The 18,458-nt window shown below is 40.6% G+C and overlaps 1 protein-coding gene across 3 annotated transcripts in view; it reads right to left on the bottom strand.

Annotated features, from left to right (window-relative positions):
- taok3a (TAO kinase 3a) overlaps positions 1-18,458 on the bottom strand; it is a 58,186-nt gene that overhangs the window by 9,405 nt on the left and 30,323 nt on the right. For all 3 annotated transcript variants that reach the window (XM_079340188.1, XM_079340186.1, XM_079340187.1), the window contains 11 exons: positions 15,105-15,176; positions 14,245-14,346; positions 13,862-13,907; positions 12,365-12,461; positions 11,826-11,939; positions 10,931-11,022; positions 10,613-10,706; positions 8,142-8,223; positions 4,297-4,464; positions 2,788-2,985; positions 1,643-1,780 (listed from right to left, as the gene is read on the bottom strand). In XM_079340188.1, the coding sequence (XP_079196314.1) occupies positions 1,643-1,780; positions 2,788-2,985; positions 4,297-4,464; positions 8,142-8,223; positions 10,613-10,706; positions 10,931-11,022; positions 11,826-11,939; positions 12,365-12,461; positions 13,862-13,907; positions 14,245-14,346; positions 15,105-15,176 (1,203 nt within the window). The remainder of the gene's footprint in view (positions 1-1,642; positions 1,781-2,787; positions 2,986-4,296; positions 4,465-8,141; positions 8,224-10,612; positions 10,707-10,930; positions 11,023-11,825; positions 11,940-12,364; positions 12,462-13,861; positions 13,908-14,244; positions 14,347-15,104; positions 15,177-18,458) is intronic.

Here is an 18,458-nt window from a genome sequence, read left to right as displayed (position 1 = left end):
ACTAAATGGACTTTTTCGCATTACAAGGATCTGGCAGGCTCATTATCAACACACACCATGTCAAAAGTTCTTTAATCTCTTTGCCCACTACCTGCGTCTGTCTCTAGAGATAAACATGCTTGGTGTAGCATTTATTCACAGAGGTAAGGTTGCTGTGGCAATTGTACATATGCCCTACTAGTAGTGAGCTTATGCTTCCTGGTTTAGTGGTAGTTTGGATCTGCCTCGGTCAGCACACAATGAGATCCTGTAATTATTGTACGGGGTCAGAAACAACTAGTTCTGCGTCTGGAGTGAAGTTAAAGGTTAGCTGGCTTCTGTTGAGCCTGTTGTTAGCATGCTTCACTTTAGTGTTTGTATCAGCAGTCAGGAGAGCGACAGGAGCTTACATGAATCTTAATGCAGCACTTCTCTCTGTGCCCTCATGTCCGTGTTTTATACAGTCTACATGTCTGACATAATGATAACACGGTTAGCCAGGTGGATGATGATTTCAAACTTTTATGGAATTGCAGCACTTAAACTGAGGTACGAAACTCCTGAGATGAGCCAAATATAAACACATAAAGGACACCTGCGGTCCATAAACAAACACAAATCACAGCCCTGTGTGTGCGTGTCCATCTTTTTCCTTATTCTGTCCTTGACCACACACATAAACACTCGTCTTATTTCTCATGGTCTCTCATGTCCGCTTTAAGACCTGGCAGCAGGAAGAACTCACAATTAAAACCAACCGCTCATGGATGGGTTAACAGGTATACACTCAGCTACACTTACACACAGCAACACAACTACTTACAAGTTACTAGAGATGGTTACCATGACAACAGACGGGGAGGGAAACCGAGAAAAAGAAACAAGGAAAGAGACTGATGGAGAGAGAGAGAGAGAGAGAGAGAGAGAGAGAGAGAGAGAGAGAGAGAGAGAGAGAGAGAGAGAGAGAGAGAGAGAGAGAGAGAGAGAGAGAGAGAGAGAAATCCACTCCCCTACAACACAGAGTACTGAGTAAGATCTAAGCATGATGTATTGTCGAGTGCAAGAGAGAAGGAAATAAAGGAGAGGGTGGAGGAAGGGGAGGGGGAATGTGAAGCGTAGTAAAGAGGAGAAAAACAAAGGAAGTGAGGTGAAGTAGAGGTACAAAAACCTGAAGCAGAGAAAAGGGACCACACTGGAGAGCAGAGAAAAAGAGCCAGAAAAAGGTTTGAAAGTAGAATGGACCAAAAAAAACCCCAATAATCACAGTTTTTACAACACTAGAGTCCAAAGAGAAATACTGTCAAGCTTTTATATTTAAAAAATGAAACAAGTTTGTTAGAACAGGGATCTTCATCACCTTTCTTTGGTGTTAACACCCTACGCTAAATCCCAAGCAGTCTTTTAACTGGCACTCGGACAGACTTGAACAAAGAGCAACAAAAGAACGCCCCTCCTGGGTTCTAGTTTCCAACTCTGGTGCAAACAAAACACTGTGAAAGATGGCGTCTGCAAAAAGTTGTTTTTCTGTATTTTGGGCTTTCAAAGTAACACGACTTTCAGGGTGAAATCTTCCACTAATGATTGATCTTTAAACCTCTGAGAGGCATGTTTTTGGAAGAAGAAAAAAGGAAGCAATTTTCTTTTCTTTTTTTGTCAATCTTACCAGTGAGGCTGATTTTATTGTGGCAAAGCGTCCCTGGTTCTTGTAGTTTTGGGCCTGGCTGCTTTTGTCGGAGGAGGCTGGCCTCAGCCCAGACCGTAGGTCCCTATGGATCCCATCATCCCAGTTGTACTGAGGGTCCTGAGTGAAACCAACATGAAGAAAGTATTTCAGTTATAAATAGAGTCAGACAGGTGTCTTCTTTTAATATAGAAAAGGATGAAGGGAGGTGAAAAATGCAATGCTTCATTTCATTCGACAGATTTTCACTTACAGAATAAGAGTATCAGTGTTTCAACTGCTTTAACATCTTTGATTACATTTTTAAATAACAAAAAATGAACCTTATGATCTTTTATAATAAGGAAATCCTCAGCATCTGCTTAAACTGTGTGGACTGTAAAAAAAAAAACAAGGACACGCTAACCCTCAATCCCTCGCGTTTTGGCAGGAGACCGAAGAGTTAATGAAACTTCCTCAGCATTTAAAAAACATGTGTCACTCTTTGTTCTCAGCTCAGCTCTTGAACTTGTTACAACACACTGTCTATCTGTTCATGAAGTGACATCCTTATTCAGCCACTGTCAAAACACAAAGAGCAGATGAGGAGAGAGAGCGACGCAGCGGTGACAGCCCTCTCGCTCTTCATTTTTAAGTCATTTGGGGTATTTAGTGAGAATGTCAGGCATTGTGTTAACCTGTGTGTGTGTGTGTGTGTGTGTGTGTGTGTGTGTGTGTGTGTGTGTGTGTGTGTGTGTGTGTGTGTGTGTGTGTGTGTGTGTGTGTAGGATGACAGGGCTGTTATTGAGGAAATCGGGAGCGTGTGACACTTCTTGGCGTATGTACACAGCCTTTTCTCTCACATTGTGAGTGGTGTCACTTATAAAGTTAAGCTGAACTGTAAGGACTGTGTTGATGGTTTCATGGTTGAAAAAAAACTTTTATTAATACTGTTTTTGTTCAATTAGATCCTTTTTAGGGATTCTTAATTTTGTGGCACTTTATTTTGTGGATCCAAAGGTTGTATTCACACTTTCAGTTTCCAACCCTGGTTTTTAGATGTTGACTCTTTGAGCCTTTTTATTCTGTAACACTCAGCACCTACATCCTGACCTTATCAACCTTCACCCCTGACTTTTTTTTTTTACCTTCTTGGTGTGTGGAGAGGACTCCAGGGTGCTGCTGTAGTCCTGCGGGTGCATCATGTTCATGTCGGAGCAGCTGTCGTCCAGCACCTCTTGCATGCTGTTCACGCTACTGCTCTGGCTGCCTGTGCTGACAGAGGTGCTGGGGATGGAGTGGTTGCTGCCCAGGCTGTTCATCTTACAGCTCGCTGCCTCGCTGTCCTGCAGCAGAACATTCACACACACACATCTCAATAAACGCGTGCTAACACGATCAAACAGAGACGCTGTATGTACACGGTTCATATAAGGAGCCTTTCGTCATCAGACCAATAACCTCTGCATAACATCAGAATCATAGCCATCCTAAAACACCATCTCACTTCAGATTGTTCGGATGAGCTTGTGTATGTTTGTATCATCCTCGTCAGCTCTCACGTCAAAACATTTGTTCTGGCTTCGATGCCCTCCATTTATGCGACTCGACTGACTAGGGAAATGTAAAAAGCATTTAGGTGCAGCTCGTCTGCTTGGGTGTTGTTATCAGGCTCTGTATCTTCACATGAAACCAGAATACAAGGTTTGGGACTGCAGAGTTTATTCCCCCCAGTGAAGCCTGCTGCTGCTTCTTATTGCAGTGAGTTCTGGTAGCTGCTCTGACTTTCTTCCTGTGGTGTAGGATGACACTGCTGCTGTGGCTGCTAGCTGTCCGTGTGTGCTCATGCTGCCTCCGAGCTAGGTCAACGAAGGGACATTTCATCTCAGTGTCAGGCTCACTGCGGCTGTAAGAGGTTTGTTGTGATGTTTAAGTGCTGGACTGCTGTGAGCGGCCGTCGACTACGTATCCATGTTCTATCAACATTACTCAAAGTGAAAGTAGGGCATTAAGTTCATGAACATCACTCCAGAGAAACGGTCCTGTCCTCAGACCTTTGTTCTCAAAGACTCCTGCATGTGGACTTTGTCTCTTCGCCACATGTTCTTCGGAGTTCATTTCTCTGCTGTCATCAAGAAATCAGTGTTAAACCTCCTTGATCCTTTTATCAACACTGATCTTTTATTTTCTTAAAATGTCTATGTATCAATCTACCTAACGTCCAGTATTCATTTTAGGAGATGTCACATTTTAGATCTTTTGTTAAATTCAAGGTTGTTTATGATACCAACTGGCCAAAGTGGGATTAATTAAGTTTCTTGAATAGAACTGTTCTTACAATGTTGTAAATAGACAAACTTGACAATAAATTATTACTTTTTGTCTGACTATATTGTAGTTATTTTTATTCTTCTTTGATAAACTATCGTTGGCATGATTGTCTCTGCTGCTATAATATTCACAATCTTGGTCCTTAATTTCCACAAACCTTTAAAATAACAAATACATGAACAGTTTTTTCTTCATGATTTTTCGTCCTTTGTTTTACATTCACCTAACTTCTGCTGCGACCCGTCAAACTTCACAATCCCCATACCAGTGTGATTTGTGTTTTTCTCTCTAAACTCCCGCTGTCTTTTATATGAACTTTCTCCCACCTCCTCCTCCTCTTGGCTCTCTCCCATGAGCCCGTTGTGTTTCTCCTGGTAGAGGATCTTCTTCATCTTGCGGTACTGCAGATTGTCCAGCTCACGCACAGCATCCTTCGTCCTCTGGATGAGGTCGATGAGAATGCGCGGCGATCGTTCCCTTCGCACAAAATCATGCTGGAGAGAGAAGTGGAGCAAAGTGAGTAAGTTAGTAAGATGTTGTTTCATTGTAATATGAATATGAATTTATGTTCAGAACTTTTTATTACAAATAGTGATGTTGAAATTAGGAGCTTTGCTTCTCTGGTAAACAATGTCAACATGATGGAATCTCTAAATTAATATTTATTTGAGAGAAAAAAAAAAGTTGCAATTACTGGATGATGTAGGACACAAAAAGATGAGCGATAAATTATTCCCCATAAATGTGATGCATTTTTGCAGAACCTGGAAGTTTTAATTGAATGTATGACACAGATTTTCTTTTAGGATCTTGTAAGTGGTGTGTTTAGGTCAACTTAGTTTTACTGACAAGATTGCAGTACCATCAACTTCTCTCATTTCGTGTATCCGGTGCTTTAATTCAATGAGCACTACATCACTGTCTATCACAAGGGGGCGCTGTTAAGTTGCTCAGCCAGCACTGGCAGTCTGAGTGCTCTTCTTCCTATATTGCATGGTACACATGGGATATGTGCAAGACTGGTCATATAATTGATTTTCAGGAGGGAAAAAAACCCCCTCAATACTTTTTCATGTCAAATGTTATATCCAAACAGGATTGTACTTGGCAGGAACTGGAAGTTAACGGCAGCTTCACTAAAATTCTAGAGACAAAACAACAGTCATATGAAGACCAGTTCACAGAGCTTCTTTTAATAAAGCTATTCTTCGGTTTCCTAGAAAGCCTAATCGATAATCTGCCTGCAAAGAAGAAATATTTACAGGGATAACTCATCATTTGATCAAAGTGTCATAAAATGTGAAGGATGCCAAAGTAGACTGTGACACTGTGTTGTATAAGCCAAGAAGTTAAATCCCTACAACATGAAAAAGGTCACAGATGCTATTTTCTTATTCAGTTTTACACTTCACTGATAGAACTGATTCAATACATTTTTTTGAATTTTGAGTTCTTCTTCCGGAAGATCCCAACCTTTCTCTGATTTGATGGATGTGTAATATGTCGAGTTTTGAGGCATGATGCATTCATGTAATTATTTATCTGTGTTACATAACCAGCAGGTCAGAGAGGATGGCGAGAGGTGGTTAGGGTCGGGAAAAACATGAGGTGATGACGTGCATTATATGCTATGTAGTCTCCTTAAAAAATAAAAAAGATTTTGTGACATCAGTATCAAAATAAAATAAAAATAAACCCAAATCTCATCTTCTCTCCCCTGTGCTTCCTCCCACTCTACAATTCTCACAGTCACACCTCCTCTTAGTCACTCTCATTCATAAAATATCGTGTGCTCAAAAGTCTGAAACGTATGCAACCTTTGAGGAGAGGACTAAAATATACATACTGTGTAAAGAAAATGGGCAAAAGTATATTTTTAGCTCTCTTTTTTTTGCACACCTTCCTGTCCATGTGACAGATGCTGGTGTAATGGGTTAGTCAGGACACGGGGGAGTGACATCACACTCTGAAAATAGAGAGGAGAGTGATTTGTCCCGTTTTCTGACTGTCCTACACCAGAGCGTGGGTGGTTGGCCACCCTCGTCCCATCAAACACGATTCTTCTTGTCATCATAGGGTTAGTGTTAAGAAAAAGTGACAGCATTTCCACAGCAACCTCGCCACATTTCCGAAATGTACTCGGAGGCCAGAATCAAAAATGGACCATCAGGGACTTGCAGTAACTCCATCAGATCTTCTTAGTTTATAAGGTTAATGGATTTGACCAGCTATTGTCAACATTTTTTGACACTTTACTCCTACTGCAACTAGGCCACAGTGGCAGATGTACAAATCCACTTCAGGGAAATATTTGGATATGTGTATTAAATCTTTCTGATGGAGAGTTGGATCAGAAGCCTCTCTGATGTCAGTACAATCAAATAAACAGCTGGTGCCAGCAGCCACTGAGCTTAGCATAGCATGAAGAGGAGTGAAGTGAAATAACTAGCCTTGCTCTGTCCTAAGCCATCAAGCTCCACCTATCAGCACCTTTTAAGGTCACTGTGTAATTTATATTAAAAAAAAATATAGACTAGTATGAACCATGGACTAGCACTTAGATCATTCACCAGGTAAAGAGTTTATAGTCCTCCAAACTAGCGGTGAGGGTTCAAGTCCAACATACTGCTCTTAGCTCCAGCTAAGCTTGGCATTTAAGGCTTTAGCTACATGTTTACATCACAGGTAATTCCAAGACCGTCCTCTGAATCATATAAAGCAAACAACAATAACAAATCAATTAGTAATGACTCTGAGAAAGGAAAAAGTCAAACAGTAACAGGTTTGAGCTTTTCAGGTCTCTGCAGATATTTGTTAATCTACTTTGAATTATCTTTGGCTTTTTGGACTGTTGGTTGGACAAAAACACATTTAACACATCCTTTCCTTTTCTGATTCTGATCTGCTCATAAATGTATGGAATAAAAAATACACCCACAATCAAACAACGGCAAGAGCAATTTAAGACGGTTTAACACACGATGTTGTAGTTGTTGCTTAAATTAAGGTACTGTACTTGTAGAAGTTCATTGAGAGGTTATTATTTCATCACATATTTAATTACTTTAACTCTTACTGAGGTTAATACAGGGAGAGGGTGTCTAACCTGCAGCCAGAACACTGATAGCTGAAGGCCACTAGATTAGTGACCTGATTTCCCCTTTAAAGAGCTTGGAGGGGTGTGTGTATGTGTATGTGTGTGTGTGTGTGTGTGTGTGTGTGTGTGTGTGTGTGTGTGTGTGTGTGTGTGTGTGTGTGTGTGTGTGTGTGTGTCAGTGTTTCTGTGTGTATGCACTGAAAGAAAGTGATTTGGTGCTGGTGTGTGAGAAGAGAAAGTGGGGTATTAATCATAAGCTAACACCCCAGCCCCCCAAGCTCTTCACCATGAAGCAGCCCCTTGGACACTGATCCAAAGTCTGTTTGGTACTTATCCCCCTTTAATGGTCTTTTAGACAGGATTTGGGTCAGGGGTGTTGGGAAGACTGAATCCCAGTCTAAAACAGTTTCTTTCCACACAACAGTCCTGCATCTTCCCTAAAGTGAGATAGGTGTGATAAGCGTGTTCACCTCCAACACTAAACTCTTAGTAGGCCAATAGGATTACCTGCCGGTCAGACAAACAAAAAGATAAACTCTTCAATTACAGGGAAACACAATGAACATGCAGGGATTAACTCGTAAATTCATTGGGTTTTCAATCCAACACAACAATCATGAACCATGATGTATAGAGTCATGAGATCAGCCAGAGACCCCCCCCCCTTCAATTCCTGTTATGGCTGCGCTATCAGACAATCAGTAAAGGCACATCACCTCCAAAATACTTGTCTTGTATTTTAAGAACATCTTTAATTCCTCTGTTTATCATGAACTTTAAACAGGAGGGCACAGAGTAGTTGCTGTATCAGTGTATATGTTGTATATGTGTTGGACTTTAATCAAAGAACTGATGTGAAGGCAGCAAGCAGGAAGTGAAAGTAAAGTAACAACAAAAAGAAAGAAAGAACAAGCCATTCTCAGCTAGAGTGCTCCAGGGAGAGATTTTGTATATTCTTGAGTATTAGGGAGCCTAGGGTGGGTGGGAATGACTCATCCCACATGGCTGAGGGATTGACTGAGACAGGAAGTGAGGTCACAGCTGGAGGGATTACAAAGGAGTGAGCCCACTCACTCGTAGCAGCTCCCCTGACGAAGGTCTGTCCTGAGGAATTTTCAGTAGGCAGTAGTCGACAAAGCTCCGGAAGGGGTCAGACCTGGGGAAAGAGGACGGTCAATGACAATTTCTCAGTCAAACATATTTAAACAAGGACAACTTTGGCTGAAATGACAGATATCATTTAATGATAAGCTGCCTTAAGCCACACCTTCTTTGCTTAATGTCAATAACTGCTTTATATGACAAGTAATCTCTTTGTTTATCATATCACATTCAATTAAACCACAACAGTCCTATGTAATCTCTAAGTGTAGCCCTACAAATAAACCATATATGGATTATGTAAATATGTGGAGCAATATAAATATAGGCCACTGGAGCTTGGGAGCACTGTGCCACTGACTAAGATCTAAAAATACACTCCTGATCACACAGAATGTGATCTGCGTGTATGGGTTGCTGCTATAAGAGAATAAAATATATTTTTTGTGGCGATAAATAAGATTTTAATGGTCAATACACCCATGCAGGATCATTCTAGGGTTAGATTGTGGACCTTTTTACACCTTGCTCTTCTTCATTCTCTGAATTTAGCGTCCCTTGTTGCAAGCAAAAGGTCCATGAGTGCACTTGTATGTCACGCCAATGCGTGTACAGTGTGTCCTTGTGAATGTGTGCCGAAGTTTCACTATGAGGTTTATGTCTCTGCTAGTCTCATCTGGCGGGATGTTGCCGACGCCTCGGGCTGCTGGAGCTCCTCCAAAAATACTACAACCCTGCATCGCGCCGCACAATCGCTCGTCTGAACACTATGACTTCAAAAAACACTCATTTTTACAGCAGGCCTCCGAAATTCCTTCATCGTTTTTCTCCTCTAGTTTTTAATGATTTACTCTGTCAGAATCCATGATAACTTTTCTCTTTTAGGTTGTTGTTTTTTTGTTTTGTTTTTAATTGAGAGCAGGAGATCAGGAAGGCCACAGATGCCTTCAGGCTGTTCTAAAGCAGGTGGAGAACAAAACTCTGACTTTCACCCTGGCTTTCCTGAGGAGACACAAGTCTTTCAAAATACATTCTTGCAAAACAATTCAAGATGCTGACACCGACAAGACTCTGCCTGCAAAGTGCACCTTCATTCCACAGGAGTTAGAGCATAAAAGAAGTACAAAGAGGGTAAATAACAGGGAGTGCATCAAACTTCGTGTTAATATTTCACGAGTTTTATTTCTGCCCTGAGAATCACACCTCACATGCAACGTGTTAGCAGTGGCTCCAGCGATTCAGGGCAACTGTGGAATATCTGCTGCCTTGCTAATTTCCTACATCTGTCTCTTTAGATCATTACAGATATACATTTAGCTAATGTAGAACACTTTTCACTGACTATACACCATAAATCTAACTGCTTAATATACATCTCCTTTTCTTTTGTACACATGTTCACTTCAGTCCCTTCTTCTTTCAGCTCATAGGAGTACTCGGGCATGTGAATGAATTATGAGGGTATATACTGTAATTCACCCGTGATGCATCGATTGAGTCGTTTTCTACAAGACAAATAAATGGATACTGTGCATGGCTTCTTTACTGCTTTAAGGAGAATATAGATAGTGTGAGGCCAATAGCCAGTTTGATGCTCTCTGATTAAAACAACTTGTTCCAATGATAATGACAAACTCTTATGATGAGAAAGAGATCAGTTATAATTGTATACATGCAAAGATATTTTATAGGATAGGACTGAACAAACAACTTCACCGTTTCGCTTTATCATTTATGACATTAACTATAGATATTTTTTGATAGAACTAGTCCAAACTGAAACAAGGTGTACTTCCAACACTGTGCGTGAGCTGTGCTGCAAAGACACAGCAAAGAGCTGCTTTAAACCTGCTGGCCTAAATTTCAAAGTTTTTTGATGTCTGGAAGGACAGTCTCTAGAGAATCTATTAGTTGCTCCAATAATAAACTGTGAGGCTGAAAGCAGCATGTAAAAAATGCATAAGGCAGGCTGTTTTTCCAGTAACTCGTTTAGAAGGGGTGGGGGTGTTTTAACCACTCCAACAACGTTAAAATAATCCAAACTTCTTGTTTTAACGTTGATAATGTCCACCTTAAAGCCACGCAGGACGTGCTCTTCTGAAGACAGTACCGTATTTCTTTGACGGAGGTTTCCCCAGTAATTACATAAGAGACTTAAAGTGTGACCTTACACAACACCTGTTGCAGGGATCACAGGTCATGAAGATTAACACACGGGTGTCTTACCCTAATGGAGCCCTGATCGGATTAAGCAGCAGTTTTATATTTTTGGTGGACAATTTTTAAGTTTAGTTGAAATAACATGTTTGTCATTTTGTGGTCTAACTGACCCTACTGTGAACTGCATTCAAAAGAAATGTGGGTTTTTTTTAACCATAAAAAAGGAATATGAAAACTGACACACAAGTGAAAGTTAACATTTCGGAGGCGTGTTTGAAACTTACCACTCAATGGACTGTAGCGTGGGAGAGTCGTTCTGTGCGATGTGATATAAGGCACTCATGGCATTCATGTTGAACAAGGGCGGTTTGCGCTCGGCTAAAACAAGAAAATATGAGACAAGCAGAGAACATGGATGTATCAGGGCCTGAGCTTTCACAATCAACAATCAGCTTCTGACTCAAAGAGTGGGATTCAGAGTCCCGAATGCGTACAACTTTCTGTCCTTTTGTGTAATGTATGATCTGCTTCAATCTTTTGAATTTCTGACTTCATCGGTTTCTATGTGCATCCTTTAAACAGCAGGTTTGGGCCGTGCTCACCCAGTTCAATACATGTGATCCCCAGGGACCAGATATCCACTTTCCCCTCGTACTGGCCCTCGTCCATGGCTAGGATCACTTCTGGGGCCATCCTGAGGATAGAGAGAGGCATGCAAATGGAGACACTCATATACACATGCACTCAGAGTTTATTAAGTATGGGGGAAAAAAATCCATGAAAATGTTATAATCTGCTAAGCCTCTCAGAGCCTTTAAAGACTCTGCTATGCTGTGATAGCAGCTCAGTTGTTAGAAAATGTGTGTGTGTGTGTGTGTGTGTGTGTGTGTGTGTGTGTGTGTGTGTGTGTGTGTATGTGTGTGTGTAAGACAAGTGAGTCATAGTTGTGTGATGCTGGCTTCTGGGATGATGAGGGTCTATCACTGGTCTAGCCGTTTTTTCTGATGATTTTCATTCAGTGTAAACGCTGAGTGTGTAAGGGAATATGATGGTGGGTAAAGTTGAGCTGATGATTTCTACAAAGCGTGTTCTTTACATGAAAATATGTAACAATGTTGGCCTATTCTTGCTGCCTAGTTTTTGTTGTTTGGGTTGTAAACTGTATACTGTATGATTAGGACTATTCCACAGGGACGGTTAACATAGTGGATTGTTGTTGGTGAACATCGGCTGGATGAAATAATGGTTTTAATGGGGGAAAGTTTTGTTCAATGATTGTTCTCACAGTGAAAACTCACATTGATTTTCACATGAACTTCACAAACAAAACACCTCTAATTTATGGAGACTGACTCGAGGTGTAGAAAATCGACAACCAAACTAGAAAAGCAGCGACGAGAACAGAACGACATGAAATGCTATACAGAAGAAAACAGACACTTTAAACACTCTTTATATACGTTTATATAGTCCAGTGTTGTTCTCGTGAATACTGACCAGTAAGGTGTTCCCACGAAGGAGTTGGCAGGTGAGGCAATGGAGGCGGAGCCAAAGTCGGCCAGTTTGACCTGACCCAGCTCAGTCAGCAGGATGTTACCAGCTTTCACATCTCTGGGTGAGGAGAGGGAGATGATGAGAGTGTGAACATAGGAAACATACAGCTTTGGAAAACCTTCTCAGCTGCATTACTCTAAAACAATATACTTCTTTTTTTCATACAGGTCATATACTGTAGATATCATTACATTTAAATGCCATTACAGACAGTAAAAGGCTTCATATGGTGGCGTCATTAGAAGCTAATCATTGTCAGCAGTAACAGTGTAGACAGCAGTGAGACAGGAGGGCTGTTACCTCCTCACAGTAATGTGTGTGAGATGGATAAATTATAAGTACAGACGTGAGCTTTTCCAGCTTAATGAGAAACCTCTGCAATAAAGGGAGAACACGAGTGTCTCTCATCTCATCTCATCTCATCCTGCTTTTGCTCAAGTCCTGTTGGGAAATGTTTGGATTGACAAAACAAACTGACTCACCTGTGAATCATATTATGGGAATGTAGGTAAGCCAGTCCTAACAAGGCACCGTGGGTAATGGCAGCAATTTCCAGCTCTTGGAGCGGCTTCTTATGAACTTATGTAGAGAGAAGTAAAGGAGAATTTAGTTTTAAATACATTACCAAATGGACAATAGTAGTGTTAGAAAAAAAGGCCTATGACATGAATAAAGCTCCTGCAAGTCTGATCAAGAGCCTGGTAACTAAAAAACATCATCAGACTTTTGGTATTTAAACAGTCCTGCTACAGCATAACAAACTATTCTAAAGGCATCGATCATATAAATCAGAGATTTCTTTAAAGATTCAAATTGTTTTGTGTCTTTATTAGAGACAGGAAAGCGGATCGAGTCGGAAATCGGGGAGCAAGAGTGGGGAATGAAATGCAGTGGAAGTACTCAGCCACACGGATTCAAACCCGGGCCACAGCTTGCACAAGGGGCACACGATCTAACCGCGCGGTCACTGGCGCAGCAAGAGCACAGTCATGATATTTGCTCCCTGTGGACCGTGTTCAGAAACAGAGCGAGTGCACGCCTCGGCAAAAGGTCACAGCACAACTATGACTGAGGAAAAGGCCGAGAGAAAACAACAACAACAAAAAAACAAAAAAAAAAACAGGTCAACTGTCATGACCGTGAATCTGCATCAGTGACGAAAACACAGGTGCTTAAAATAACACATACGCTTCAAGTCAGGAGCGCTCGGAGGGTAAACAGATAAGGAGGTCAACGTTTTATTCTGGAGGATGTTCTTCGGCCTTTAGGTGCAGGAGATGAGCTTGAAACTAAAATCAAACCATGCAGACACGGCCGAATCAAATATGCACAGAATGTGAGGTTTTAAGTTGGAAATGGGCAATTCCTCATACCTAGAAAGTGGAGCTAAACCTCAAGAACCAAAGTCATACATTCACTTGGATTGTTCATATTCAGCTACTTAATACTTATGTAACACAGAGGAGTCGTGTGAGGTCGACACAGGCTCTCTGCTCTCTTGTTTTACATCCAAGCTCACTTGGACAGAAGTAATGGGAATCAAACCAAAAAATGTGAAGTCAAGTGTCTTTCAGAGCAGAGAAAAGCTTCTCAGACTTAGAGAATACAAACTACTGGATGTCAAACCCTGGTGACTGTGAGGGGCTTCTCTGAGGTCTAATTTCAGTTTCTCTTGGAAAGTTGAGAATTGTGCTGCTTCAACTATCTTCCCTCCAAACATCTTGTGTGCTTCCATCAAAAAGTGAATAACACAATCAGGCTTTTTCCTCTAAGGCTCACTAATAGACTTTTAATGTTGTTTCTTTTAATCTGTAAATTAACCACATTTGAAGCAAATCCGTTTTTTTGTTTTGTTTCAGGTTCTTTTCCAGGGTGGGAAAATGTTCCTCTAAACACCCTGATACACACAATAAAGGTGCTTTGTAAATCTGTCAATATTTGTGTGTTTGTGTGCACATTAAACATTAATGAACACTTACCCTCTAGTAAATCTGATGCAGAGCCCAGGCAGTACTCCATCACCAGCTAGAAAAAGAATACAGTTACAACTGAATAAATAAAGTCTAAATCTTTAACAAATCTCTTGAGGTCAAGTTTGTGCACAATTAAAGTTTTTTTTAGGCTGCAAACTTTTCACATTCGGATGCTTGCAATGAATGCAGTACTGATTACAACATGTGCAGAAAAACAGGAGTCAGCAAAACAGTGATGAGAGGAGAAAAATAAATAGAATGGAGAAGGAAAAGAATCAGACAAAGAGGAAAGGAGGAAAGAGATGAAACTAGCAAAGGTGCAAGACTGAGACAAAGATAGGAAGTCAAGAAAAAAAAAAAAAAAAGTTGGCGGAGAAGGATCAACTCACCCAGGCAGTGTTGTCTTTTAAGTAGCAGCCTTTGTATTCGATTGTGTTTGGGTGTCGCAGCTGGCCCAAAAACTTGACCTCCTTTATGATGTCCTGCCACTTCTGCCAAGAACCAATCCAGACACACAGATGGTTAACATGCTAAAGGTACAATCACAGGAACACTTCAGGAGGCATTGCTGTTGACTCTGATTGCTGAGGTGCAGACGGCCTTTCTGCTGTAACCACTAACATGGGCCTTATGCGTCAGATACTATCATGCAAACAGACAACGCATTCGTCAGCAGTGGAGCAAGAATAAATCAAGTGAGTGATTAAATACAAACAAACACAAGTATTGATAAGCAACCGAAAGCCTTGAGTCATTAGACCCGTGTTGTGAAGAGTCACACTCTTGCAGGAGGCAGGTTTTAAAACACAGGGGTTAATGCAGAAAGCACACATGTTGCTCCTTCGAAAATAATCTTCAGCATGAACTTTTTCCTGCGATTTGGCTGAGGGGAGCACATGTGTTACTGCAAACTTTGCTTCTGCTGGTGGGTAATTATTTTAAATCATTTTCACAATATCTCTGTTTCGGGTTAATTAAGACCCACACATGAGACTGTTTGCACAAGCTACTGTAGTGTCAAATGTAGGATGACGATCATCAGAGAATGACATGATTCAGAGTTATTTTATTTATTTTTTTATTATTTGAGCTCCTGCTTGCAGAGATAATAGATCTGTATCAGAAAAACAAATACATAACATGAGACTGTTGTCTAAACTAACTTCCTGTTAGTATGACTTTGAGTTGATGTATTCAGAGAAGCAGTTGGGGTGTTTTTAAGTAATTTATTTTATTTTATTTCTTTTACCTCTGTCGTCTGCTTGCCATTATAGGACATCTTTTTGATGGCCACCACCTCGTTGGAGTAGGAGTTTCGTGCCTGAAGAGGAAAACAGAGAGATTAAAATCTACTTTCACAAAACAACAACTTTTTAAAATGTATTTCTGTCCCCTGGCAATAAGACTATAAAAAGAATCTTCTGCCATTATTACAACTGTATAAATTCATTTATTCTGTGCTTTCACACAAGCCTTTACTCATGGGTGCTGACAGGAGAAATTGAGTTTGTTGACAATACACAGAGAGGCATGTATATCTGTTTTTTGCTTGATAAACAATGTATTCAGTGTTTGTGCATGACTTGTGAAATAACATGAGAGGCTTTTCCAAACACTTTGCTTTAACTTCACTTTTCAACATTCATAATGGTTATCCAGAGGTAAGCTGGAGATATTCTCCACATGCAAAACACTTTATCACAAGCACAGAGCAAATCATGTCCGACACCGTAGCAGTACAAAAACAGATTCTCTCATTTGAATATAAACAAATTTCCACCTGATCAAAGCACTAACATGATTAGAGGAAGCCTGCAGGTAAACGACGATGTGGTTATTCTGCAGCTGCTGTAAGTGCTTGAATTGTCTGTGCACATTCCCACTGCCATGTTAAACGCGTGGTGTTAACCTCAAAGGCTTTCTGCCCTCACGGAGAGCTCCGCTGCGGCTCAGCCTAAGCCCTTATCTCAGCTTCATCCCACTTACAAATGAATGGGAATTTCAGGTCGAGATTCAAATGGAATTACAGTACCAGCAGGCAACACGGTATTCCCATTTGACTTTTTTTTCCCCAGATTCATTTGATCCATATGATTGCTCGTCAGTTCGTGTATTAAAGCGTTCCCCCTGGTTTAGTCTATGGCCAGATGGGGGGGAAAAGAGAAAAGGGGAAAAAAACGTGGAATGTTGAAATATTGAAATATATTCATGCTAATTGTCATTGCAAGGAAGTGTATCAATAATTACAATAGGCTAATTCATCCAGCATTAGCTATAGTGCTGTGTGTTCAAATCCCTGGATGATAGACCTGCTGGCTCAGCAGGGGGAATTCCCCTTGTTCTTTTCTATAATGGACTTCATCCTTAATCTCCCCATGCATAAAGTATGGAAGCACATAAAACATCATTAATGTACTGACTATGCATGCACATAGAGTGGAGAATACAAACACATTTGTGGACGTAGTCAGTGTACCTCTCTGTCTACATGCAATGAGCTGTCTTACAGTGCAGATATTTACTCCTTAGATGTTTGAAAACAAACTCACTGCTATAATATTACACCTTATGCTGCTCACTGTGTCACTGGTTAGTACTGTCGTCTAACTACAACGATAACCAGTTTGAAGTGTGTGAATGTTCTTGTGTTTCCATCCCTTTTGAGGAGCATAGTTGTCTCTCCCGGTGAGTTCAATGCACGCTCAAAACTTCAGCTAAGAATATCGGAAATATTTCACTTAATCTTCTGTGTCCTCTAACTGGTTGGCTACATTAATCCAGATTAGTGAAACTCTGATATAAATATCATACGTTCATTTGAGCAGACTTCAAGTGTTTTTGACTCTCAGCAAAAATCCAGACTATTCATCCCTGTGACTGGAGGTCAGTGGGACTGTAAGTCTAACCCACAGATTGTGATAAAGACTGACGACACTTGTTTTAGCAGCTGTGAAAAAAGAGAGACTGATTTAACAGGCATGTATTTGATCTTAAAGAATCTGAATGACATTGAATAATAATCCTTTTATATCATGGAAATAATTAACCTAAATGATTTAAAAAAGGATAGTGTTTGCATTAAGGCTGCAAATGAACATAATCAAACACTACAACTCTTATCAGGTTCCTTGTTTAAAAAAAACTAAGTTAACTTTTTGGTGAATCAAATGAATGTACGACATGTCATGATTAACATTGAATGAACATAGATAGGAAACCTCTTATAAATGTTAGTATATCTATCATTTCAGTGATTACATTTAGGAGAAAGCGGACTGACGAAGTGTTATGGGCTGCTTTCACCAAAGCTGCTCAGGCTAACCGCTAAAGCTAGCTGTGCACCAGTTATAATGCCAACAGAATAAGTGTGTCAGTGAGCACAGAGCTGGCATCAGGGCAGGATTTAGTCGCACATTGAAGACTGTTAGGCAGACGGACATTGGCACTATGGCTACTAGTAATGTATTGGGTCACTCTGTGTGCGTGTGTGTGTGTGTGCGTGCGTGCGCGTGTGTCTGTAAATGACATAGGGATAGAAAAGGATCATAAAGTCCTCCCTGCCAAGAAAATCCTGCCCCACTATCTACAGCTTTTGTTGTCTATAGCAAGAAACAGCTGTCTAAGGAGAAGAGGGAGGAGGCTTCATCGCCCCCAGCCCTGCATCTGGAGGAGAGGAGACAGATGAGGAGAGGAGACGAGGCAAGAGGAGAGGAGACTAGAGGAGAGGAATGACGGAGGAGGAGAGATGAAGAGAGGAACCAACCGACGATGACAGGCGAAGAGGAAAATAAACGCACAGCAGAGAGACGTAGCGTGCTTTCACCCCCCTCCCCCCTCTCCGACTCAGCTTTAGAATCAAAGGCTTGATGGGTAATTAGTGATGATGAGATTAATAAGAAAGGCTACAGAGAAAGGGCTGTGAGAGAATCTGTTTCCACTTAATTGCATTCAAAGAGCTCATGATGTAGCAGAGGTTACTCTTACAACGAGTACAAATCAGTTAATCAATAAATGAGTATGTGGGGTAACTAATTAATATTTAAATCATAGCTATACTTATGTATTAATAATGATCCTCTAGTAAGGAGCCTCTCATTCATGTTTTGTTGACATAATACGAACTCAGGATTCCACCAACAACTGTATCACAGCTTTGATAACTTGGAGCTTTTTAATACGTCTGACTTCCAGCCGTATTCTAATAAAAAAATTTATGATTACAAATCAATACAAAACATGTAGCAGACAGCACAAACAAGTTTATGTTCTACGATTTTTTGACTAAAATGGAAACGACTGAAGACCAGTTTCTCATTAAACATCAAACCAAGGCTATGTGGGAAGTTGAATGTTAAACATGAGGGATGTGCAATGTGTCAACATGCAGTTCCTGTAAGAGGGTGTTTATGGATGTGCACATTGTAACATGGAAGTGTCGTGTTTCTGTGTTTTTTATGCAGTAAATATGACTTTTCTCCCTCTGACAAACACAGCAGACACATTTATGTTAGAGACATTAAAGTGTAATTTATGTCATCTTATCCAATCTGAAGATTATACTGTCTTCCAAACTAGTTGAACAAAGAACATTTGTTGAAGGGGT

Source organism: Symphodus melops (assembly GCF_947650265.1).
Source record: "Symphodus melops genome assembly, chromosome: 1".
Lineage (NCBI taxonomy): Eukaryota > Metazoa > Chordata > Actinopteri > Labriformes > Labridae > Symphodus > Symphodus melops.
Note: the sequence above shows the minus strand (reverse complement) of the source record. Positions and strands in the feature narration are given on the sequence as shown.